We start from the raw sequence: 27149 nt of genomic DNA on the forward strand, positions 1-27149 counted from the left end.
CTCAACACTGTTCTAATGACACCCAGAGCGTCGACTGCCTTGGAGAACTTGTGCCCGAGAATAGCTGAAGACTCGTCTCTACGCTAATTAACGAGCTAAAACACATACACAAAGACATCGGTGAAAGAATGAGCTGTGGAACCAATTCCTGAATGATAGTCGTCGCACGAACAGTAGTCGAGAAAGTTGGCGTCATCGTGAATCGAGGGTCTGTGAGGAATGTAAACTGCATATTGTGACACAGTGGCCACAATAAAGAATAAAGAAGAACTTGACAGAAGGCTTCAGCGTCTCAACGAACAACTCCAAAGACAAGAGATTTCCGTAATGCGCTGTGCTCATCAGACTGTCTGCCTCGCTCATTATGACCACATTACTGTACTTTATAACGTATTTGGTTTTCCTTCATGTCCGGAGCGTCGAACGCCATAGTGTTGATACCTGATTACCCCCTTACGTAATACCCGAAACATCGAATTTACACAATTTTCAATTCAATTTTAGACAGCCCAGGCAGGAGTAAGAGGATGAGGAGGCATGGTCGACTAGATTTCTTTGTTTAACTAAGCTCACACGGCCTTCACCTATAGAGGGAATGATTTGTGTTCAGTTATGACATTTATGTTCTCCATAGGTCTTTATTTTCTCCACACATCTCCATGTTGTTGTATATTTGTGTGTTTTGTAACTCTGATTAGGACTGGTGAACAAGCTTTACAGTACCTCACCCATACAGCATATAATACCAAATATAAATGAAGCATGTGTCGTCATCCATATGAACTATCATATAATTACATATGCATACATATCATTACATCAAATACAATTATCATATAAGTAAACATGAAAAATAGAGTTATGGTTCGTTGTGTCTGACTAGCTCTTTGTAGAAACACTGAACATTTGTGAGAAGGTTTTTGACAAGTTAATTAGTTTCCTGTTAAAAAATAAAAATCAAGCTTTGTGTTTTATGATAAAATCGTGGACGGATTCAACTATTTTCTGGTTTTCACAGTGAATAAGCTCTTTTTTTCCGTCCGCCAAAGTCATCATAGACAGTGAGAAAAGGTCGATCTTCAAGCACCAAGGAAGACCATGATAGCGTATGGAGTACGTGTGTCGTGATCATCTTCTCCGTTACCCCCTCCCCCAAACCATAGCCAACCAGGGCGTGTAGGACTTGTCTCGGTGGATAAAAAGGGACTCCTATAACCCCATATACCCCTAATCACAATGCTATAATTTGTCGTTTTTGTGTATCCGGTTTTGTGTATTCTGTAATATTGCATAGTACTGGTGAAGTGTTAATCAAAGCAATATTTTGCTTGCTAAACGAACCACATTCTTTGAGAATCAAAATATGTTTTAAGCACATTTCCAAAATTGAAATGCAGCATGCACACAATAACTAAATTGGAAGGAATAACGTGCCGGACAAGGTTTTTTCAGAGCACATGCACATAAATGTCAATATCTTTCAAAGACTAACATGTGCAGGTCTTGCAAAAGGACAAAGCAGGTATGCTTGACAAAGTTCTTGCAAAGGAGGTTTATACACAACACCAAAACCAACTGGTCAGCTCGACGCCTTATAAAACAATCAATTCGAGATTTCCTTTGAATGTGAGATATTTGGCTGCGCGTCTTGCGCAATCAGTCTTTTTCATCCATATACACTCACGAACACCTGTTCATTTAAAAGCTAATGACCTAATGTGATCCATGGATGAATTTTGTATATGACAAGTAAAATACACTTGAAAGCGGCAGCTGTTTTACTCCAACAGACAAGACCAGCGGACGAGACATGACTTTTTCGGCGCAAATTGTCGTAGGCGCTTTACGGAAATTACGTAAGTGAACGCGGAAGAAACAGAAAGCGTCATTGTTCCGCTCAGTTCCCATTGTCTTTGCGAGTTATGCTGAAATACTCAACAAACTGAGATAAAAGTCACAATGATGAAAACGTGGAAATCAGTGTGTGGATTAGAACTTGAAAATCACTTATGAAGTCTCTGACAAAATAATATCTGTTCAGGATCATTTGGAAAAAAACCCGAACGTTCTATGGATATACAACTTCTTATAAGGTAAGCAGCATTTCGGCGTAGCTGTTACACTCGTTATCAAGAAAGGGATACGGGGTAGACCTGTAAGTTAAACCTTTGTTTTGGGTCGAGGTCAAAATCGTTTGGTGTAGTGACAACGGTGTTGTTTATGGGATTAGACACGGATTTTCTATTAAAAAAAATAAAATGTGTGTCCTCAGGAAACGAAACAAGACACGTGTACCAGAATGTAAGTGAATCGATGTTAGCGATTTCAATCAGTGACTTCAGTTAATAAAATGGGCTTTCAGTTCACTCCTTCCATTAGTAATGAGTTATTTAGTTTCTTGTTAAAATTGCTTGCAAGGTGAATGTTGGACATGACAGTTTTCAGGATCATTTTAATAACTTCAGTTATGGCAAATGCGCTGCTATGCTTCACGTTTCGTCCTACTTATTTTACGGGAAGATACCTTTGTGTAAACGGTTATATGTTCATTTTGAGAAATGGTAAAAAGGGAGAATATATCTCGTGAAAATGAATTTTGAAAGACTGCAGATCAACAGTTCCAGTTGTCTCAACAACATAATTTCTAAAATACTTAGAGACCACAATCACGAAAGCCAAAGTAAATCTTTTCGAATGTAGCAAAAATAGTGAAAATTGATTAATTATCAGTCTTGATTATATTACGTATTCCTCATAGCCCGATATAATCATTAATAGTATGGACACGTTAATCTATAGCTTAAACTAATCTCCTTAAGTAATCGGGACTAGATTGGCAAACATAAACATGCATATCAATGCCGCTCCATACCAATAATATAATTACATAACATACATGATAACAACACTTCATGTTCCGCTCGTCAAACGTCAGAATAAATTTACAGTTATCAAAGCAGACTAACAGGCCCACTAGCAGTAAAAAACAAAACAAAACAAAAAAACAACAACAAATAAATTAATAAATCAAAATGAATAGATGGAATACTAAAAACCACCAAAATATGCACGCCCCCTTTAAAAAGGTAGAGTGCAAAAGTGGCAAACCAGTAATATATGCCAAGATTCAAACTCAAAACTATACAATCGTATTTTACTCGATAAATCAGAATGGTCTCAATGTCATAATGTGGGTAGTTACAGAAACAAAGCAAAATATTGTACATATATGTATCATGAAATAATAATTTATCAACTGAATAGTACATTAAAAATACTCTTCTGATATGTATAACATCACATTTGAGTAAAAAGTTGCATGCGTTGAGCTTGTTAGATGTTTTAAAGATTAATGGAAGAGGTAGAAAAGGACACCCCCACTTGGGAACTTGGGAGCAGAGAGACGCCACGGTTCAGTGGTTACATCTAAACGGCCTTCTGTGCTCTCTGCTCAATGTATTAAGGATGGTGATGTAGATGAAGGTTACGCAGGAAAAGTAGGTGATGTAGGTATACTACGTCAACAGGCAGCTGTGCAGTCAACCAGATAGTTTTTTGTTTTAACCTGTCTGACAATTGTTACGTCTGACCAGGGAGACAATAACAAGCTGATGTTAACACATGTGATCTAACGATAGTTTTGCGTTCTTTAGCATGTTTTGGAAGGGATGGCCGTGGTGTATCGTTTATTCTTTCTTTCATTCACATATGTATTTCTTTCTTTTATCATTTCTTTCATTCATTCACATATACTTTTTGCTCTTCATTCATTCATTCATTCATTCATTCATTCATTGTAAGATTTCGACTGATACAGTAAACTGGCTGAAGTACTGTTAAACGCAGCCTAAGTTGCGATGGAAATGAATCAGGTCACTGTGTCTATTGGAGCATGACGAGGCGCATACTAATTAGTGCAAATGGTAAAGAAAACAAGCGAGTGACCTACCCCTGTTGTAGATTATTTCTGGTCTGACAAATAGGAGAATACCCCATAAAACCTCGGACTAAGAAAAGCCGGGACGGGCAAACGGGAATTACTAAAAATGGAGACCACACTATTAAAACGAAACATGCTAAACTGGGTAGGTACACTTAAAACTACTAGGTAGGTACATTTGGCGAATGTCAGTGGAATTGACAAGACAATATTTCAATACAGTTTAGAGATCTCACAACACCGTTTATTAATGTGTCCCAGAATAGTCACTGGAGTTTGGTCACTCTTGATTAGGGCTTTCACAAATAACTTCAACTTCATAGATATAGGTTGAATTTTGTTGTATTTATAGAATACCTAAATTCAAAAGAACCTCAAGGCTTAGTATTCTAAGTGTACTGTATATGTTGCTGGAAGTAAAGCTCTGTGTTCGTGACCCGTGAAGATCTGGAGTAGAAGAGGGGTTCAACAACCCATGCTTGCCATAAAAGGCGACTATGCGTGTCGTAAGAGGCGACTAACGGTATCGGGTGGTCAGGCTCGCTGACTTGGTTGACACATGTCATCAGTTCCCAATTGTGCAGGCCGATGCTCATGCTGTTGATCACTGGATTGTCTGATCCAAACTCGGTTATCTACAAACCGCCGCCATATTGCTGGGATATTACTGAGTGCGACATAAAACTAAACTCACGAAATTAAACTGAATTGTCATTAGAATTTCATCTATTTTTAAACCATATGTTTGCAAAACAAAGAAAACAAGCAAACGGAAATATTTTCGTTCACGAGCGAGATTAGTCGAATTTAGACCGGACTGATTTCATTTTTTTTGTCGTGATACTTATGACCAGACTTTCATTCATATATTTACAACCCCCAAGACAATAAAAAAAAACTACGCAAACTTAAGTGGAAGTCCAGATTCTTGTACTTGTTACAAATTAGCAGAATTAAGTCAAAATGAGTTGAATTTTGTGCCATGATACATATAAATAAATCCTCATTCATTTACAATCTCCAAAACACAGGAAAAGATGTATTTTGAGTAAAAGTGATTATTCTGGCATATTTTTAAAAAATCTTCCTTAATTCGCAAAACTAAGTCAAAATCAGTTGAATTTGGTGACATGATACTCACAATGGCACTTTCATTCATTTACATCCTCCAAAACATTAGAAAAGATGTATTTGGAGTGAAAAGGAAATATTCTCGCTCATGGGCCGAATGTTTTTCGCCCATGGGCGAGATGTTTTTTGTTTTTTTTCTCAATTAGCAGAATTAAGTCAAAATGAGTTGGATTTTGTGCCACGATACTCATTAATATATCCTCATTTATTTACAACCTCCAAACCACAGGAAAAGATGTATTTTGAGTGAAGGCAAATATTCTCGCTCATGGGCCAAAATGTCAAACTCATAAATGTACTTTCATTCATTTACATCCTCCAAATATTGGAAAAGATGTGTTTGGGGTAAAAGGAAATATTCTCGCCCATGGGCCAAACTGTTTTCGCCCATGGGTGAGATTTTGTTAAATAGCTCTAAATTAACGGAATTCATTCAAAATGAGTTCAATTTTGTAACATGATACTTATGAACATACTTTCATCCATTCACAACCTCCAAAACATGGGAAAAGGTGTATTTTGAGTAAAAGTAAATATTCTCACCCATGGGCCAAATGGTTTTCGCCCGTGGGCGAGGTGTTGTGAAAAATCACTCTAAATTAGCCGAATTAAGTCAAAATAAGCTTAGTTTCGTGTCAAGACAATAATAAATACACGTTCATTTATTGAAAAGCCACAAAGCCTGGAAAAAAGCATGAAGTTTCAATGAAATTAATCATTCTCGTCCAATGGGCCAATATGTTTTTCACCCATGGGCGAGATTTTTTAAAATCGCTGTCAGTTAGCAGAGTCAAGTCACAACAAGCTGAAATTTGTGTCATGATACTTATTAACATTTTGTCATTCATTTGCAACCTCCAAAACATTTATTCTGGATGAAAGTAAACATTTTCGCCCATGGGCCTGCCCATGGGCCTATACATTGGCCACTGTTCGCCCATGGGCCGATGGGCGAGCGAGTTTAAATTTTGGGTTTTCGAAAAAAATTTTTTTCATTTTTTCATCCTTAGCACATATACATAACAGCTGCCTGTTTAATTTTGTCAAATCCCTTGTGAGAGAGTGGCCACAGTGCTGAGAGTTTCTGGACTTTTGTGAGTCCAGAATTAAATTGTGACGTGTTAACAGAAACAAAGCAACACACCAATCGAAGAGCCAAGTTCTGATAAACATGTTACCAGTCTGCGCTGTATCTAAAGGCCAAATTCCATGGTTCTTTAACATTCCATCCTGTACACCAGCAGTTGCTGCTACGAAACCTTTGTGGCGCAACAAAATAGCTTGTCGAAACCAATATTCATGATCATATCCAAAATGTGTTTTCTTATTTTTGTGTAAGCGATGGTTTCATCATATCTAACCAATCATATAATCATCAGGTTCATGGAAATACATGTTGGTTTGACCAGCCGTCTAGGTAAACTTTGTCTCAGTTCTTTTCATTACACTCCACTTCTGATATTAACAAAACCTTGTAGGAGGTCGCGTCAGGTAACCTTTGAGATTGACCAATGAGAACACAGCTTACCAAATCGAGAAAATGGACATTCGCACATACCGTTTGAACTGAAAGGATCTAGAAAGAGTTTCCATACGAATTATTCTGAATGCTATTTTCCACACGACCGGTACGGGGTAATGCACATGGAGCATGCTACAATACTGTGAGTGAGTGAGTTAATATTTAACGTCACATCGGCAATATTGCAGTCATATCGTGACGAGAAGGATTAATTATAAAAATACAAATGAATTAATAGCACATACATTCTAAAACCCTCTCAACGAAGGACAGTAAAACTGACCAGAATATCACAGAGTAGAATGTAAAACTAGTGAATAGACCTAAAACAATGTATCTATAGAGGACAATACGATATAAAAATGAGCTATAGGTTGCCAACAACTGAAGGTAGATCACCATACTAATGTTGATGGACTTAAGTACCAGTCAACAGTGAGTAAACGGTAGCTGAAAATAGCGTTTTGGCAATATTCAAGGATGTCAGCTTGCGCAAATTTTAGCTAATGGTAACCATGTCACCAGAAAGCCCTGAGCATAAGTATATACTGCAGGTCAAATATCTGTGTTTTTTGAGGATTTTTGTTTATTGTGGGATCAGTGTCAGAGACTAGCGAATTTGTCCAGCCAAACTCTAAACAGCTGCCGTTGTCTAATTCGTTAGATCTGTTCGGCCTTTTCGCATTTGATTGGACGGTCATAGGTCGGTCAAAGGTTACCTGACGCGAACTCCTAATAGGTTTTGTTAGACTCGGTAGCGGAGAGTAACGAAAAGTACTTAGACTAAGGGTTTTATTTCACTTAGACAGATTTGACGAGAAAAGTATGGGACCCCTGAAACAACTAATTTTTGGCGATCTCTGTTTGTAAATTATACTTCCCTATGAAAAACACAAAACAAAGAAACTGACATGATAAATCTGAACATTTTATACTTACAGCATACGAGGACCAACATAACAATCAAGAGAGAATGCAAGATTCTGCAAATAAAAATATTACTTTGAATGGTATGTACTTAACTACCGTAGAAACGCATCACCAATGATATGTCAAACGAATCGCTGAGACTCATGTTCTGGTGCAACTGCAGTACTGCTAGCAATTGTTGTCAAACACAGTCAAGTTAAGTCTTTGAAGGGCATTAAGAAATGAAAGGCATACGAAAAGCAAAATTTATGGCTGTCAACTACTTTATTTTGTGAATATAACGACATTTCCGAGAGTATGCTTACTCCATCATCAGGTGAATGGTGGGGAATATTGCAGGATATTTATATAGCGCACATGTCCAGGCAAATAGTCCTTGCTCAAGGTGCAGACAAATATTTTCCTCGATAATTGGATGTCAATAACTCCCTGGGGAGTATACAACTCTTGCTGCCTAAAGGTCCACCGAGTTATTTGTAGCTGTCAACCCTATCGAGGTACCCATTCACAGCGGAGTGAACTGGGACACATAATCACAGTACTTCGTCCAAGTTTACTGCACGTTCCTGTACCCGCAACTAGGTGTTTGCACGTATTCATGTGGCACCGTCTGGTCGTATACCAACGGAACTGTGGTTCTTTTAAGTGCACAGGGTTGTGTATTGTACACTGCTGGTTGTGACAGCACGGAAAGAGTCTCCACACAAAGTTGTCTCTAAGGTTTTTACAGCCGGCCACAAGTGGGCTCGATCCCTACACCTCAACCTCGCTGGATCACTCACTCACTCTGGCAGTAACACACGTAGAGGCGAACATTCGTCTTCTACACAATCATTGTGCAGCTTTCCTGCAATGGCTGATTCAGCTCCGTATAAATGTGCATATATCTAACACAAAGGTAATGTACAATATTGCCGAATTCAATAGTATTAAGAAGTTCTCAAAGCCGACGCTTTCTAATTTTTCCTTTTTAAGTGCTGGAGTCCTAAAAGTCCTTGCTGAAAGTTATTGTGTTTTCTGTCAAGGTCCCGAAAGGAAGGTGTTTCTTGCTGATCTGAGGTCTTATCTGCAAAGATTTTTCCTGAACATTTGCTCATGCTATCTACAACATGAACAAAGTCTTTCACTGAGCTCGAATCGTTATCACGATAGCAAATACCATCTGCATATGAGGAACCGTGAAGAAGATATGTAAATCTGACCTGAATCACTTCGGGCTGAGAGCTTCGCTGACAGATTTTATAATAGACATATATTTCATTTTAGTATTAAATGTTCTCGTCACGATGTGGCTGAGATATTGCCGATGTGACGTTAAATATTAACTCACTCACTTCGGGCTGAGCCTTAAAACACTATCGACAACCGTGAGGTTGACACATGTACCGACTCTACATCACTTCCTGTTTTCGTCTCGGCCGGCTTGACATCTGGACTCACTCACTCACTCACTCACTCACTCACTCACTCACTCAGCCAGCTTGACATCTGGACAACCTGCAGTAAATGAACATGACTAGCTAGTGATCTCATCCCCAACAGACGAAACTTCCTGTCGACAACTGATCGATTAGTCAGGATATACGTCAAAAACACTAAACATCAGAAAAGAATGGAATTCATATCCTCCTTTCTGAATCTCAGACGATGATTCTTCTAATGATAATTTCGAGCATGAACGACAATACATTATTATCAAATGTGTCTCACTGCCGTGTTAGCGACGATCCTAATAAACATTACAAACATTACACCAAGCTGTCAGCAGACTGGGCGTAAACTTTAGTTTATATTCAAACAGTACATCAATATTTTGTAGTCATTTTAGCCTACCATTGCGAGAACTGGAGCTTTTGTATATCAAAGCACCGTCACGTGTCACCACCTGCATAGGTATATATGTAGGTCGCTTTCATCCTACGTGTGATTGTGACAACGAACCGATTTCAGTGAATAGCTTCAGGGAAGGTCAAACTCCTGCTTGCTCGTTTAGGTAAGTTTTCGCTCAAATTAACATTCGTATTTCATAATAGTGGCATAGGAGGGTGGGGGTGGCATTTTTCTTGTGGCTAGCTTCTCGGTCCTATTGCGAAATGTCCTTATTCAAAAGAAACAAGATACCTTTAAAGGAGGGCGATAATTTATGGATAGATGCATAAGGTCTCTATTTGCAGAAACGAGATGTTTCTGAGTATACTCGTAAAATTAGGAAAGACATGGTACATTTGACACGACAACTGAAATCAGATAACAACAAAGGAAGTCAGTAGTTAACTGGCAACGGTCATAGAAGACATAAACATAGACGCTTATTTTTATGCGATTTCATTTTTTTGACACTTGCGTTGCTTTTTCTGTTCAATGTATCGACACGTATGCTATATTGTCTGTGTGACAATAGGTGTGTTTCGGTTACTCTTTGCCGTATGATATTGCCAAGTCATTTCTCTTTCAATCCTGTTCGTGTGTGACACAAATGTTGTTGTGCAAAATGTTCATATTTTTCATACGATGCTTCTGAGGATAATAACAATTTGGCATGATGACGTGACGTTATGAACAAAGCTTGTCACGTTTCTTTTATGACGTTGCGGTCTGCAAGCAGCGAAGGTGGCTAGATACCCATAGTTTTAAAAGACATTTGCGCAAATTTCCTCAATTTGACTGTAAGAAACAGAACAGAGTATTTGTGCCCATATCATATTATGTTTATGCTCTCGCTTGGGAAATACCAATATTCAGGCACTCGTGTCTTAAACATAGTATCCCCTATTCAATGTTCTTCCTATGATTAATCAATCACTAAACTGCATTAACGCCTTTAGAAATGGTCGATTTTCGCGTCCTGCTGTCAATTATGAATATCATTTTATATGGTATGAACAACTGTTACTGTATCTGATACTTACTCATGATGAATATTTTCAGTTAGAATTAGTTATGTTTGATGTTGATACAGATTCAACACTAATGAAATTCAAGTAACTTGTGCGGGAATTCGAGTAACTGTGCGTCAACAAGGAGGAAAAGTCATCAATATCCCCCTCAATTAGGAAAATGTACTTTATGAATATGTCAGTTTTTTTGGCGTGTATACAGTATTGAAAGTTACAGCACACTGGAAGAGGAATATTGAACAGTTTTCAAATTCTGCTCTAGAAAGGAGCACTAACACCCACTTTAGTCAAAGTTGTTGCCAAGGGAATGCAAAACATAATTTACTCTGAAATACTAAGCTAACAAAAAGGTTCAGTACACTGCCATACCTATCTGTGTGAGAAGTTTGATGAAGACTTATTGAACGGTTTTCACGTTCTGCTCCCAAATAGGGCACCAACACTAATTTCAATCAACGTTGTTGCCATGGAAACACAATACATGGTGTATTCAGAAATCCCAAGTATCTACACCACCATACCTATCCAGGAGAGACGTTTTGAGAAGATAGTTCGTCAGTGCGTCGTTCAATCTGAGTCCAAAATAACACACCACCCAATGGGGAGGTGCAGGGGATAATACAATGCAAGTTGTGGGCATCAAAGTAGGTACACGGCGTCAGTAGAGAATGTGTACACCATTTGTATTGATGCAGGTTTTACACGATTCGGGGAACATACATACAATGTATGTGTACGTGACTAGACTTCCTGGGTAACTGCTATTTCAAGAGCGTTGTAAACATGTCACGTCTGTGATAAGATAATGGTTACTCCTTCTTGGGCAGTCATTCAAGAGTTGAAGAGGTCATCATGCGGCGATGGCGCATTGTCCACACTAATACACTCTCAAAACATTTATGAAATGGTGAGGATACTCCGTACACCACCCCTTCTGACGAGAGAGTCACGGTCTGTATTGATTTTTCCAGTACAAGGGATAACTATTTCACTGTACCAAAGCTTACAATATGAACTGTAGCTTAACTGTTGATATTTTAAGAGACGGAGAACTCCTTGATAAATCATGATTTATATGTTTATATGTAGACTGCATATAATTGTTAATAACAATTTAAAACTGTTATGTTAGTGTCTGTATCATCATAAGGGTTTAAGTGTCGTAAAATTATTGACCTCCTGAGAGGTACTCATATCCTGAAACAATCCAAGTACATTTAGATCTGCCACTGTCTTTAACTGTATTATTTAGTATTGCTACATTTGTCGCATCCTCGATATCTCTAAGGTATACGCTCCAATAAGTCTCCACTATACTGTGGATGCATCTACTGCTAAACCCAACAGATCTATTACCTCCCTTGGCTAGCTTTTTGTCCATTCAGGTGTCCACGCTGGGAACTTGATAGAGTGAGTGAGTGAGTTAACATTTAACGTCACATCGGCAATATTGCAACCATAGCGTGACGAGAACATTCTTGAAGAAAGAAATTTATGTATATGGTTTTAAAAAATGTCAACAAAGGACAGTAAACAACTAGAGTATCACAATAAGAATTAAAACTAGCGTGAAAAGTTAAAACTAATATCACTATTCAGACAATACCATATAAAAACAGGCTAAAGATCACCAACAACTGAAGGTAGATCACCATTCTAGAGGCCATGGGGACTTACAGTACTTCTGCTACCTGCATGGTCCCTAGCTGGATTTAAACCATCTACTGCTCGCTGCTGGCGATCGTATGCAAGATTAGCCACAAATTAAAATGACAGAAATACTAAGGCTAAAAAAATGGAAGACTAAATTTAACGTCATATGTTTTGGGACTTACGTACCCTTTCAGGAGGACAATAGTTTTACGGTACTTCAACCCCCCCTCGAGGATACAGCCACTAACAATCTCAGTTACTGATCAACTTCCAATCATAAAATACTTATTTATGTACATGTCAGTCAACAAATCTAATTCTTTTAAAAATGCAATAATTAAATGAGAACTTATGTTACTAAAAAGGTCCTTCTTAGTTCTTGATTTGATATAAGTGTCCCTTGTGATGGAATATTCAACACAATCAAACAAGACATGCTTGACCGTGATTATCTTATCACAAGGGATGCAGAACGGAGGATCTTCACCTTTGAAAAGATATTCATGCGTATACCTGGTGTGCCCAATACGACATCGTCATATAATGACCTCTTCATATCTGGACCGACAACCCAAGTAGGTGTAACCGACATATGGTTTTATTGCATTTAATTTATTGATACCTACCTGGGTGTCCCCTTTCTGCTGCATCAGATCACGGATGTAAGATCTAATGCTAGCTTTATAATCAGTATAGGGAATAAGAAGTGGTGTCACAGATTTGTTGAGTGCTGCCTTAGCAGCGAGGTCAGCCAAAGTGTTACCAGAGATTCCAACAGAATACGATGTCGTACTGGCCAGTCGCAAGATCATTACACATTTCAATAATTTCTATTAAAAGTGGATGTTAAGCATGATATGTGTTTAATTACCTGAAGGCAAGAAAGAAAAGTTGATATATTGTTTACAATTAGGATGTTTTAAGGCTGTTAATATGGCGTTTGCTTCCGCCGTGAAAATAGAGCTGTTATCAGGTAATCGGGAAGATAGGTAATTCTTTTGAATCCAATGACATTGGCACAAGCTACAGTGCCACCATCCTTGGATCCATCTGTAAATAAGGATTTATATGTATTATATTTAGTACGTAATTGGCTAAATTTTTGTTAATATTTTAGTTCATTAGTTTCTGATTTTATTAAAGTGGTCAAGGTTAGGTCCAGTTGGGGCCTAACCAATTGTCAAGGAGGAGAAGGAGCTATACTACCCAGCTCAATGCCGGAAGCAGAAATAAGTGGTTTTATTCTTAAAACGAGAGGCGGAACAAAAGAAGATCTCCTATTGTACAAATCCTCGTTGAGAGGATTGAAGACACAGATATATGCAGGGTTTGACTCGCTGGAATATAGTTTTGTCGTATACTGTAGAGCTAATTTTATACGGCGTTGTTCAAGAGATGGTTCATCATCCTCGACATAGAGGCTGTCAACAGGTGAAGTTCGAAAGGACCCAAGACAAAGTCTTAGACCTTGATGATGGACAGAATCTAATAGTTTCAGGTTACTTTTGCAGGCTCCACCATATACAACTGAGCCATAATCAAGTTTCGAGCGGACAAGAGATCTATATAGGTGTAGGAGGGTAGCTTGGTCCCCTCCCTGCTTTGAATTAGGCACGACTTTCAATAAATCAAGTGCCTTCAGGCATTTAGTTTTTAAGGATTTGATATGAAGAAGAAAGGTTAAATGGGAGTCGAAAATCAGACCTAAGAATTTGGCCTTCCTGACAACTTTTATGGGAGTGCCATCTTAAAACAGTTCTGGGTCTTTATGAGGTTTATATTTTCGGCAGAAATGTATGCAATTAGTTTTGAATATAGAAAATTTAAAGCCGTTTTCAAGACGCCATTTATCTATTTTGTTTAAGCACAACTGCAGTTGCCGTTCGATAGTATGCATATTCTTACCGCGACAAGAAATATTAAAACCATCCACAAAACGTGATCCATCGATTGAATCATGTAAAACCTTAGATAAACTGTTGATCATGATACTAAATAAGGTGACAGACAATATACTGCCTTGTGGAACTCCCTGATCCTGATTATAATGATCAGACAGAATTGTACCCACTCGGACTTGAAACTGTCTGTCTTCTAAAAACTGTGATATGTATTGGGGTAGACGACCCCTTAAACCAAAATGATGAAGCTCTTTCAAAATACCGTACTTTATATGTTTCTTGTAATCGTATCGTATGCCTTTTCTAGGTCGAAAAATATGGACACAGCATGTTGTTTATTTATCATGGAATTTTTAATGAAAGACTCTAAACGTACTAAATGGTCAGTTTCTGAAAATGGTACTTCGATTTTTGCGGAAACCACATTGAATGTCAGTGATAAGGTTGTTGGTTTCCAGGTACCAGATCAAACGATTATTAACCATACGTTCCATTGCCTTACACACACAGCTAATTAAGGATATTGGTCTGTAATTAGTTGGATCTGAGTGATCCCGGCCAGGTTTAGGAATAGGAATGACAATGGAGTTTCGCCATGACGATGGGATATTTCCAGCTGCTTGAAAATTGTTGTGGTGGTAGTTGTGCAGACAGTAACGTGTGTACGAAAGATCCTTCATGTGTTAACTGCGGCGGTGATCATATGTCGTCTTCAAAGCAATGCCCAACATGGAAGCGTGAGTCAAAAATAATTAAAATCTCATCAGAAGGGGTGGTGTACGGAGGATCCTCACCATTTCATAAATGTTTTGAGAGTGTATTAGTGTGGACAATGCGCCATCGCCGCATGATGACCTCTTCAACTCTTGAATGACTGCCCAAGAAGGAGCAACCATTATCTTATCACAGACGTGACATGTTTACAACGCTTTTGAAATAGCAGTTACCCAGGAAGTCTAGTCACGTACACATACATTGTATGTATGTTCCCCGAATCGTGTAAAACCTGCATCAATACAAATGGTGTACACATTCTCTACTGACGCCGTGTACCTACTTTGATGCCCACAACTTGCGTTGCATTATCCCCTGCACCTTCCCTTTGGGTGGTGTGTTATTTTGGACTCAGTTCGTCACTGCGTCGTTCAATCTATCTTCTCAAAACGTCTCTCCTGGATAGGTATGGTGGTGTTGAGATGCCTTTCGATACTTGGGATTTCTGAAAACAATAACAATGATATGGATTAAATTGATGAAGGTCAAATGTATATGTTTTAAAAATCTCTTGGAAACATAACGCTGAAGGCGTAAAATCTTGGACTAATAGCTGTAATTCATGTAAATTAGTCCTCAATCCTCTGCAAAATTATTGGAATAAACTATCTTTTGGGGGCATTTATTGGGGATCTACCCCACACTCTTTTGGAAGGCGACAAGCTATGTGTCCTAGAATGGACGTTTTCAGAAACTTCCATGTCTTCAAGAGACCCGTATTTATTGAACAATTGAATTTTGTTTTGTGACTCTTTAGGATCTCTGCCACTGTGTTGTTTTGAAGCATCAGTCTTTGGCTTCGGTTTACTTTTCACCGTTTGTTGACTATCAGCTGTCGATTGAGACTTTGAGTGTGACTGAGATGATGATTTGTGATCAGAAGAAGACTTTGAGGTACTAGGAAGTGATTCCTCAGTCTATGATGCTATGGCAGGGTACAAAAGCTGTTGAGAATCGCAATTTACCCAAGTCAAGGAAGTTTGGCAGCCTGTGTTTGATGTTGTTTTAGAGCTACACCCCGATGATGTTTTTGCCACTGCATTTTTTTGCCACGGTTTTTGCATAACCTTCTGGAAGATCAGATCTCTTTACTAGTTTTTTGGCCCCGGAAAAAGAGATATTATGAGTAATTTTATTTTATTGATCGCTGGTTATCATGGTGTTGCTTGTGGTGACCCTTGTTTGCTTCATTTCATCTGTAAGCATTCTTGGCACCCATCTTGCGCACACCTTAGACATGACGAGATGTTCATGAAGAATTGTCTCGATGGATCCGTGTGAAATGCCTTTGGTCTCCTCTAACTCGTGATTCGACGATTTTCCCGCGCAAACCTATGCACTTTGTCAATGTTTTCCTGACTAGTGCTTGTTTTTGGGCGACCTGGACGGGGTTCATCTTCAAGACTCTCTCTACCATGCTTAAATTCATTGACCTATCGTTTGATGGTAGCAGATGAAGGGGAAGACTTCTCATAAACTGTTGAAAGCCTTTCTTCCATGTTCTTCACCGAGTTTCCTTCAAGAACTAAAAACTTAATTATTGCTCTATACTCAATTTTATTCATTTTCACTGCCGTGAGGGGGGTCTCTTTCTGCCAATGTGAGCTGTTCAATAACTTCTGAAAGTAGGATACCAAAACTTATATATCACATCAGCTACACCCCAAGGTTCAATGTCGTACCATAGGCTGTGATACCTGGGTATGAAACATGCTCAAGGCTCAAAACTTATTGACATCCCCTCGTAATATTATGGCAGCATACACTACAATTCTTTTGAAGAGGAGTCAGTTTATGTTCTTCATATGGATCATCCTCTACTGCATTTGTTGACTCTTGTTGCTCAATATCTTTCATGAGTTGATTGTAATCCTGCCACCAGTCGTTTAGGGTAGATTCTACAGGTTGACAGTAAGCTACAAAGGTGTCTTCATCCGCTGGCAAGTTGACTTCACTGGAGACATCTAAGTTAGCTTCATTTTGGAGTGTAATAGGTTCTATATCAAGTGATGGTAGAGTTGAGTTGTTATCCATTACCCAACCAACAAAAAGAAAGGAAAAAAGAGTGAGTGAGTGAGTGAGTGAGTTAACAGTTTACGTAACATCGGCAATATCTCAGCCATATCGTGACGAGAACATTTAATACTGAAATGAAATATATGTCTATTATAAAACCTGTCAACGAAGGACAGTAAAATAACTAGAATATGACAGGTGAGAATATAAAACTAGTAACTATACCTGAAACAATTTATCTACAGAGGACAATACAAGATAAAAATGGGCTATAGATTGCCAACAACTGAAGGTAGATCACCATACTAGGGACCATGGGGACTTACATTACCTTTGCTACCTGCATGGACCCTAGCCGGATTTACATCATCCCCTCAGCCGTCAGCAATTTGGGAACATCTAGCCATGCATATAAAAAGACACTTATGCTACGATTAAAAAAGTGGAAAGTTTGAATTTACTTTGAATGTCTGTGGACTTACGTACCCTCTCAGGGGGACAATAGTTTTACAGTACTTCAACCCCCTTTGAGGATACAGCCACTAACAAGCACAGTTATGAATTTAAACTTCCAATAATAAAATATTTATCTATTTACAATTCAGTCAATAAATCTAATTCTTTTTAAAATGCAACGATTAAATGAGGGCTTGTGTTATTAAAAAGATCCTTCAGAGTTCGTGAATTAAATAACTGATCTCTTGTGATGGAATACTCAACACAGTCAAGCATTATATGCTTGACTGTGATTCTTCCATCACAAGGGATACAAAACGGAGGATCCTCACATTTAAGCAAATACTTATGTGTATATCTTGTGTGGCCAATACGACATCGTCGCATGATGACCTCTTCAAATCTGGACTGACAACCCAAGTAGGTGTAACCAATATACGGTTTTATTTCATGTAATTTATTGATACCTACTTGGGTGCCCCACTTCTTCTGCATCAGATCACGGATATACGTTCTAATGCAAGCTTTGTAATCTGAAAATGGAATATGAAGTGGTGTCACAGATTTGTTGAGTGCTGCTTTTGCAGCAAGATCGGCCATCACATTCCCAGAAATACCTACGTGACTGGGTAACCAACAAAAGACGATGTCATATTGGCCAGTTGCAAGATAGTTATAAAGTTCAATAATTTATATTAAAAGTGGATGTTTACATGCTAGGTTTTTAATAGCCTGAAGGCAAGAAAGAGAGTCTGAATAGATTATGTACTGTTTATGTTTAGGATGTCTTTGGATATATTTAAGAGCTGTTAATATGGCGTTTGCTTCTGCTGTAAAAATAGAACTATTATCTGGTAGTCTAGAAGATATTGTTCTGGATCCAATGACAGTGGCACAAGCCACTGCGCCACCATCCTTAGACCCATCTGTAAATAAGGATTTATAATTGCTATATTTATGTTTCAACTGATTATATTCTTGTATTGTAATTCATTAGTTTCTGATTTTTTAAATGTAGTTAATGTTAGGTCGACTTGTGGCCTAACCAATTGCCAAGGAGGAGTAGAAAGAAGACGGGAGGGAGCTATGTTTTCCAGCTCAATGCGGGCCGAAGAAAGAAAGGGTTTAATTCTGAGCCCGAGAGGTGGAACAAGAGAAGACTTTTTGTTGTACAAGTCCTCGTAGAGAGGATTGAAAACACAGTTATATGCAGGGTTAGATTCGTTAGAGTATATCTTTGTTATATATTGCAAAGATAATTTTATACGACGTTGTGTAAGAGATGGTTCATCGGCTTCAACATATAGACTGTCAACAGGAGAGGTTCTAAAGGACCCAAGACAAAGTCTTAGACCTTGATGAACAGAATCTAATAATTTTAAGTTGCTGTTGCAGGCTCCACCATATACGATGGATCCATAATCAAGTTTAGAACGGACAAGTGATCGATATAGATGGAGGAGGGTAGCTTGATCACCTCCCCATTTAGAATTTGATACCACTTTCAACAAATCAAGTGCTTTCAGGCATTTTGTTTTCAGAGATTTAATATGAGGCAGAAACGTAAGGAGTGAGTCAAAAATTAATCCCAAGAACTTGGCTTCCTTGACAACTTTAATGGGAGTGCCATCTAGAGATAGTTCAGGGTCTTTATGAGTTTGTACTTACGACAAAAATGTATGCAATTAGTTTTGGATTTAGAAAATTTAAAGCCGTTTTCAAGACACCATTTATTTATTTTGTTTAAACACAACTGGAACTGCCGCTTTATGGTATGCATATTTTTACCACGACAAGAAATATTAACATCATCCACAAATAAGGATCCATCAATAAAATCGTTTAAAACTTTAGATAAACTGTTTATCTTTATACTAAAAAGTGTGACTGACAAAATACTGCCCTTGTGGAACACCCTGATCCTGATTGTAATGATCAGACAGGGTAGAACCCACGCGGACTTGAAATTGTCTGTTATTTAAAAATTTGCCTATGAATTGAGGCAAACGACCACGCAAACCGAAATCATGTAGATCTCTCAGAATGCCATACTTCCAGGTTGTGTCATATGCCTTCTCAAGATCAAAAATGATAGACACAGCATGTTGCTTAATAATCAGCGCGTTTTTCACAAATGATTCTAAACGCACTAAGTGATCGACTGTACTTCTGTTTTTACGGAAACCACATTGTATATCTGTGATAAGGTTATTTGTTTCCAAGTACCAAACAAGTCGATTATTTATCATGCGTTCCATAGTCTTGCAAACACAGCTAGTTAATGAAATCGGACGATAAATGGATGGATCCGTATGATCATGTCCAGGTTTAGGTATTGGTACCACTATAGCATCACGCCATGAAGAAGGAAATTTCCCCGATGTCCAAATATCATCAAATATTGATAAGAGCGTCTCTAAACAGGCACTGGAAAAAAGTGCACCTTTACAAACTTGTAAATCTCTTGTAAAGATGATGTTTACAAGACATTTACAAGCTTGGAAAGATGATGTTTATAAGACATTTACAACTTGTAAAGATCCACAAGGGTAGATAACTGGTGGGTGATGGTAAAACAGTCCGCAAGGACTCAAATTCACACCTAATAAATCCCAAAGGCTAATTACAGTTTGACCCCTGGACATAATTAATGAGGTAATTGGAGCGTGAAATGAGAGTGGGACAGACCACTGTTCAGTGGAGAGTGGTCACTCTGTTGGGGGTAGGATACTGATGCTCTTACCACAGTGTTCGGTGGAGTGAAGATGCATGGGTGTTTCTTTCACTATGTGCAAGCTGTTTAGAAAAGAATTCTGACTCAGTATCCCACTTATTTTGTGTTTGGGAACAGTGAATAATAATACCATAAACAATATTACCTTGTCACCTGTGATAATATGCTAAATGATAGAGATTGAGTTGTGATAACATAACACATGACAGTATATGTTGCTGTGAATCATGTGGTCGATCCAACCTTTACCAATAGTACCAGTGATACAGATGGGATAGGTCACCTTTTGAAATACTTTACAATCATATTTGATTTCTGTTGTTTCTGTTGATTCTTCCTTTCTGTGGTCAGCCAAGCAACAATCCACCATAATCCCATAAAATCATTGAGGCGTGAAGTCCAATAAGCCGAGTGAACTGTACCTAACTGAATAATTTTAGGCTTCGTGGGACTACACCTGTTGTACACGGGCTAGTTGCAGTTAACACATACTGCTATATTTAACATAACTAAACAACAACCTTCAGGAATGGAACTCCATGACAGAAATGTGCCCTGGACAAATAACAGGTAAGAGGTTGGCATGGGAGGTTAAAGTAACTTGTTCGAAAAACCCATCCCAACGTTTTCGAGGCGATAAATTTCATGTTGGACTGGGGACGCAAATTAATAAACTGAACATGGTGCAACATAGTGCTGGCCAGACACTGTCCCAAAGAAAAAGAAACATCAAGACCTCATGAGAGAGAACTGCCCACCCTGGAGCATAGGGCATTATTGATATGTTGTATTATTTTGACAGGTTATCTCATGGAACGAAACTTTCTAAAAGGTCACATAAAAAAGGAAAACACAACTTTGCAGATTCTGATACCTTTCGGTATGCAGTTACCGAAACAAATCATAGAAAATGCCAATTCAACCTATAAAGAAAAAAAATGCGATGGAAAAAAAATCCTCGAATACGGAGTTCAAGCGATTCACTGAATTTCACCCAGCGCTGGGGGAAGAATTTGTTTCAACAGTTGTGCTGCGCTGCGCCCATAACGCATGCGCAGTGAATAGGTTCGCGGAGCTTGAAACAGTATGCATGCCCGGAGTATGAGGTCGTGAGCAGTAGTCTAATCTTGGTTAAACAAGTAAATAATCTACTCGTTACATAAAAAAAACCATGTTGATTGTAAGAAGCAGCCTCTATCACAGAGAAAGCTTAATGTCTGGTTTATTGACACCTATATGTATGGCTGCCTGTCTACTAAAGACAATATGAAATACACAGCTTCAATCATTGACCACATGCCATTTAAACTTAACACCTATCAGGCTATACGCCATAAACAAAATAAATTGATTGATGACTCATGCACCCGAGTCCTGTCTCAGCCACATTATGCTAATAAAGCAGGTGTGATACTTGTACATACTACATGTTTTTTATGTCTCTGGGTTGCAAACAAACTACATCCGTTTTTCATGGATGACTGGATCTCACGGAAACTGGTGCAAACGCTTGTCAGTTTCAAGTCCTGCTTTGTACTTGGACGAATGACAGTTTCCAGTAGTTCACCATCTCTACTGAGATGATTTTTGATTGGATTGAACGCAAATTCAGAGATTTACAAAATCCAACATCTCTACATACATTCTTTATGGATAACAACATAGTGTATATGATTTTGTTTGACAACGGTATATCAATCCATACTGAAACGATGCATCATATACAATACAAAAAGTTGATATCCACAAAGAATCTTACTTTCTTGTGACTCGCCATACTTCTAAAATGCCCATCAAATACATCTTTCTGAACACACTATGGGCCCCACCTTATGAGCGCTCGGCGTATCAGCAAATGAAGCAGACAATCGGTTGCCGTCGTTACACTTGAGTGCACATGCACCAGCTACGACTGTGTTTGGTCTCCCGCAGGCTTCCTTACGAGGGACGAAAGTCCAAGTACAACCAGGGATACTCTACAATACTCTATATAGGCTCCCTGGTACAACATATTGCACTTCTGAATCGCGGTTGTACCCTTGTAATTTTATTTATTTTCTTACAAACGGCAGAACTGATATAATGGAATATATGTTACTAGTACTTATAGTGGTAGCAACTCTACTGCATCTTTCTTAGATACAAAATTGGATAAAAAAAAATTTTGAAATTGTTTCTGCTGAGTGGTAGGCTGGTTTGACATCTTGCGGTGTCATCATCGCGATAATGCGCCGGGGAGTGGGTTGTTTAGGTGGTGAAAGTTGTAATGTGCTGAATTTGTTTCATGACGCGTGAACAAGGAATTTAGCATATCATAACATTGAAATAAATTTGGTGTTCGCTTGATAGTGCTCCGTGGTCAATACTGCAGTGTTGATGGAAATGGTATTCTATAATGCGGAATTTGTTTCACTTTTATAATACTCATGCGAATTAAATTACCCCAAAACAAATAGACAGTGTCAAGCATACACTAGATGTTTATTTACAGATTACAACAAGAAAGAGGAAGATTAAATTTCATACAAAAACATTCCATTTACAAATTTACGGAAAATATGTTACACATTATTATCAAACATACAATAAAAAACAATGGGGTAGCATTGTAGTTGTGCATTCTTTAATACTGGTTCATATTTTGCTTTCTTATGGCTCGGGAGGTCTGCCTGTCGCATCCCTTCGACTCGATTTCTGAAGAAAACAGTCAATATGATTATACTTGCATTAAGTGAATGGTAAACCAATGTGAAAATAGAATCAATGGTTATTCTCATAATCTCATAGCAGGTATTATTGACACTTGTGTATTTAGTGCATTAGAACACAGGTGTTGTATGGTACAACCTTTTTTCTCCTTTGAAAGATCACACGGATTAATATAGACTAACAGCTAGTCTCTGAAATGAACATATTTTACTGAAAAAACGTTCATAGTGAAAAAAATAATGAAATGGAGCCCTGAGACTTTCTTCATTTTCTGAAGCTAAGGAAATCTAGACTTGCCACATTTTCTAGACTTGCGTGGGCTTTCTTGGATATATATACTTCAGGGTCTGTACGACAGACTAGGATTAATACTGTGGGGTGATTGTTACTGTATCTCCCAGCCTTGAACAAAGCCTCAACACATAACAAGGCCTAATCCCTTGTTCATTGATGAGCAAGTCATGCCAGTAAGGGTTCATTAATTAACAAGGCCTAATGCCTTGATATCATCTCAGTTGAGATTCATCAATTAACATGCCTTCTTCCTTGTTACTTGATGGTAAGCTAAGTTACGTAGTGCATCCTCTTAAAATAGTTTCATCTAATTCTTGATTCCCAAAAGCTAGTTAGATTGGTTTTCATGTTTACTTACTGTAGTTTTTCTGGAACATTTTCTCATGACATCACTGTGTTTGTTTAGGTTGTTTTTCTTTCTTGAGACGGTCTGCAAACATCTTGTCATAGCCACTGCAACAAACAAGATACAATACCCTGACGGAAACTTTATGTTTCAATAAAACTGACGTATATTATAGAGTGATTACAGAATTATAACAAGAAGTCGTCACCAAACACATGCAACCGATTCAAACGATTGAACAAAATCGCCCATGAACATTACATTTTGTCGCATAATTTTATTGTGCAACAAAAGTCACGTTTGGAGCTCAAGAAATGAACATTCTTATTTATATGACAGTAGGTTGTGCTCATTTTTTTATGTGCACTGAAGCATATAGGACAGAGCATTAAGCAGAACTGCAATACCTTGAAACTCAGCGTGCGGAATAACAGGGAGAGCTGCCTTAGCGTCCTTATTCTGTCCTGTTTCCAACCTGAAAAAATACAATTCAAAATTTATTGCCAGCACAATGAAGATAAATTCATGTCGAGGTTATTGTAGAAACACCAGAAGTTTTACTTGTTGAATGGTTTAATGCATTGAAACTCTTGCACTTACTGTATTTAAATCATATTAAATTATATTCTTACCTCTGTTGTGGATTTAGGGTCATTCCTCTTACAGACTCAGCATTCCATAAAGCCTGCCTCACAGTTGTCTGTGAAAGTAAATTCATGGGAAAAATGCAATTAGCATTTTGAAAAACCTAACAAAATGACTAGCAGGCATTACAACTAAAGTCTTAAATAAAGTCGAATTACTGCTAATACAACATCGTATAAGAATTTCCTGTCTGAAAACGTTACAAACATTTACAAAGAGATATACAATCAATTTAGTTTTTAAAATATATTTGTGTTAAATTTGATTTTGAAATGCCTCAGCGATTTTGAAAAGGATATATCTATTAAGGTCACTATTCCATCCATATAATGACGTGTGATATTGGAACCCAAAATACGTATAAGCATGAATACTGGGATTAGTCTGTATTGCTTCTTCATTGTTGTGTTTGATGAAACCTATGTCTTGAAACGTTAAAACAGAATGTTTTACGTCTGTAAGAATACGTCCAAAATCAGTCTTATACTAATTATACATTATAATTGAAGTTACATGCAACAGGTAATCCTTCAGCTCAACCACAAAAAACAGCTGGTGTTACCTGGGGAATATATTCCACCCCCATAGCCTGATTAAGTCCCAGGAAGGATATTTATGACATGTAGTAAACCTTTGATCAGCCAATTAGTCGGGCCGTTGTTCTCATATCGTGATTCAATATACTAAACACTTACTGAATGGCAGGGATACTCTACGACTCTGTGTATTGAGCTCCCTGCTAAATGATATGGTAGTCTTGAGTGTAAGATTTCTCAACAACCATGCTGCTGAAGGAACACATGGCGTCATCAGGATTGCCTTACTGATTTTACAAATAATATACTTGCGTCATCTGCAATATACTCACCTGAGCTGAATGTGCCCTCTGAAGAAATATCGCTGACAGACATTCTGGTCGGCTTTGTAGATGTAAAGTCTCAAATTCACGACAGCAAAAATGTCCGTATGTTGGTGTGCAATAATCAACTGCATTTTCCAAACGGGTGTTCATACATTTATTTAGATCTCAAAAGGTCATCAAATTACTTTGAGTTACTCTTCACTCCCTGTAACTTCTCCAGCCAAGAAATACCATGGTCAGTGCACGTGTACACAACGGTTTGTGAAACATGTAAATAAAGGTATGTCACTTTAATATGAAGTTTACCAATTGACCATGTTGTTGAAAGGGACTATTGTTCATCAAGACTAAGCGTTATCAAAACACTAACTCAAATCAGCCAAATAATCCCACGAGTGATATCCTCTTTGGACTGAAGTTGTTTAATTTATTTGAAGAGTAAGAGGATTATAAGGCATGCTCAACTGGGTTTGGTAGTTTACTAATCCCACACAGCCATCACCAGCAGAGGGAATGATTTACACATCTCATTTTTTGTGCTTAATTATTGTGTTTGTTTTTTATTGAAACAAAATGAAATGGGATTGTGAACAGCTTTACAGTTTATATCGACACCGGTACCATACAACATACAATACAAAATTTAAATGCAGCATGTGTTGTCACGTATGTATATAAATTTGAATTACAAACATGGGTAAAGCTTGAAGACAATCTTATATGGAAATAGTGAATTATCTGATCTTAATAATCTGTCCATCTTAAGATCTGCCTACCTCTTCGTCACTTCTTCTTTTAGATTTGATACTAAATATGATTGAAGAATAAACCTCGTTCGTCATATGATAATCTTGTATTAGAATTTTGGTTTAATTACCGTTGTGCATTCCACACATACAAACTAATTGTATTAATATAGAGCATTTATGAGAATGTTGTTGGTAAGATAATTATTTTTGGTGTCTTGATAGTAAAATTATGGATGCTCACCGAAGTAACCATAGACTAAAGACAAAAAACATCTTCAAGCAGAAAGGAAGACCATGACAGATTATGCAAAAGTTTTTTCCCATCTTGTTGAATCAGTTGTGTATAAAGTGAACTATCACTGTTGACACTGATGATGTATGATTGTGTAGCACTTTAAGAATTTCTTATATTTGCGAAAGTTACCAAATGCAAAACAGAGTGTACAGTTATGTAAGTTATGTTTTATGTATGAATGATAAATTAAAAAATTATGTACGCCGAACATAAACAAACAAATGATAGACCGGCACGCACCATTTAAGTATTCTGTAACATACTTCTTGTAAATGATTATATAAATCTTGTTACACAATGATTTGTATTAATTCATTTGAGTATTTGCTCCAATCCACACGTACTGACATCACAATCAATTATCTATTGACATGTTTATGAGATTTCTTGAATACGCCAATTACATAACACCGTTAATGAGCACCAACATTAAAGGTCTAGTGACAGGTGTTATTTAGAGAATGCATATAGTTCCCACGGAGTAGAGTGGTAAAATCACCGGAATGAGCTTGGGATGATGATCTCGAACAAAGCCAAGACATCTGTTTTAACAGCCACAAGTACTTGGTATATAGATCAATGCTGGCCGTACACATCAACACAAAGCAACCTACAACTACAAATCCAAACACACAAATCACATTCCTAACCTTCCAAACCACCACCCTACCACAATACATTACATTCGGAGCACTCAACTACAAAGTACACCCAGTTATCAAAAACCCCCAACAATGCAAACACTGTCACCAATACAACCACACCACAGACACATGCAAAAACCTCCCCCTATGCCCAAAATGCGGATCAGACACTCACGACATCACAGAATGCACATACAATACATACTGCATACACTGTAAAACACAAGGACACACTGCTAACCAAAACACGTGCCCCATAAAACAGACACAAATACTTAAACTCAACAAGCACCTCAGACACACTGATCTGCCAAAACCTGCCCCCCGCCACATCACACACTACTCTCTACTATCACTCTCATCACAAACCCCCTCAAACACATCCACATCCTCTACCTCCTCACTCTCCCCGTATCAAGTCCCCTCTCGTCCACCCAAAACCTCCCGCCAAACCCGCCCCCCCTCCCCAAGCGTCACCCCAAACCTCTCCCCCATCCGTCTCACCCAACCCCCCAACAAACACCAAAACCCTACCCACCCCCAACAACCAAAACCCCCCCAACCCAAACCAAACCCCAAGCCCCAACCACCCACCCAACCCAGACCACCCAAACGCCCCCTACTCCCCACCCCAACCACCACCTCCCCAAA

General features: G+C 38.2%; 1 protein-coding gene across 1 annotated transcript; it reads right to left on the reverse strand.

Annotated features, from left to right (window-relative positions):
* Positions 1-20743: 20743 nt before the first annotated feature.
* LOC137258152 (uncharacterized) lies at positions 20744-26914 on the reverse strand. The gene is made up of 5 exons (XM_067795720.1): positions 24817-26914; positions 23936-24003; positions 23711-23778; positions 23316-23410; positions 20744-22648 (listed from the first exon to the last, which is right to left on the reverse strand). The coding sequence occupies exons 1-5, from the start codon at positions 24958-24960 to the stop codon at positions 22604-22606; spliced, it is 420 nt and encodes a 139-aa protein (XP_067651821.1). The 5' UTR covers positions 24961-26914; the 3' UTR covers positions 20744-22603.
* Between the last annotated feature and the right edge of the window lie 235 nt (positions 26915-27149).

The sequence above is a fragment of the Haliotis asinina genome, chromosome 12 (assembly GCF_037392515.1).
Source record: "Haliotis asinina isolate JCU_RB_2024 chromosome 12, JCU_Hal_asi_v2, whole genome shotgun sequence".
NCBI classification, from domain to species: Eukaryota; Metazoa; Mollusca; class Gastropoda; order Lepetellida; family Haliotidae; genus Haliotis; species Haliotis asinina.

What these genes read in the sequence shown, in the direction of transcription:
- LOC137258152 (XM_067795720.1), bottom strand. Translation starts at nt 24,960, where the DNA reads ATGAACACCCGTTTGGAAAATGCAGTTGATTATTGCACACCAACATAC. An exon ending in AGAGGGCACATTCAGCTCAG is followed by an intron (nt 24,004 to 24,816) that starts GTGAGTATATTG and finishes TTACTTTCACAG; the next exon opens with ACAACTGTGAGGCAGGCTTT. An exon ending in TCCGCACGCTGAGTTTCAAG is followed by an intron (nt 23,411 to 23,710) that starts GTATTGCAGTTC and finishes TGTTTGTTGCAG; the next exon opens with TGGCTATGACAAGATGTTTG.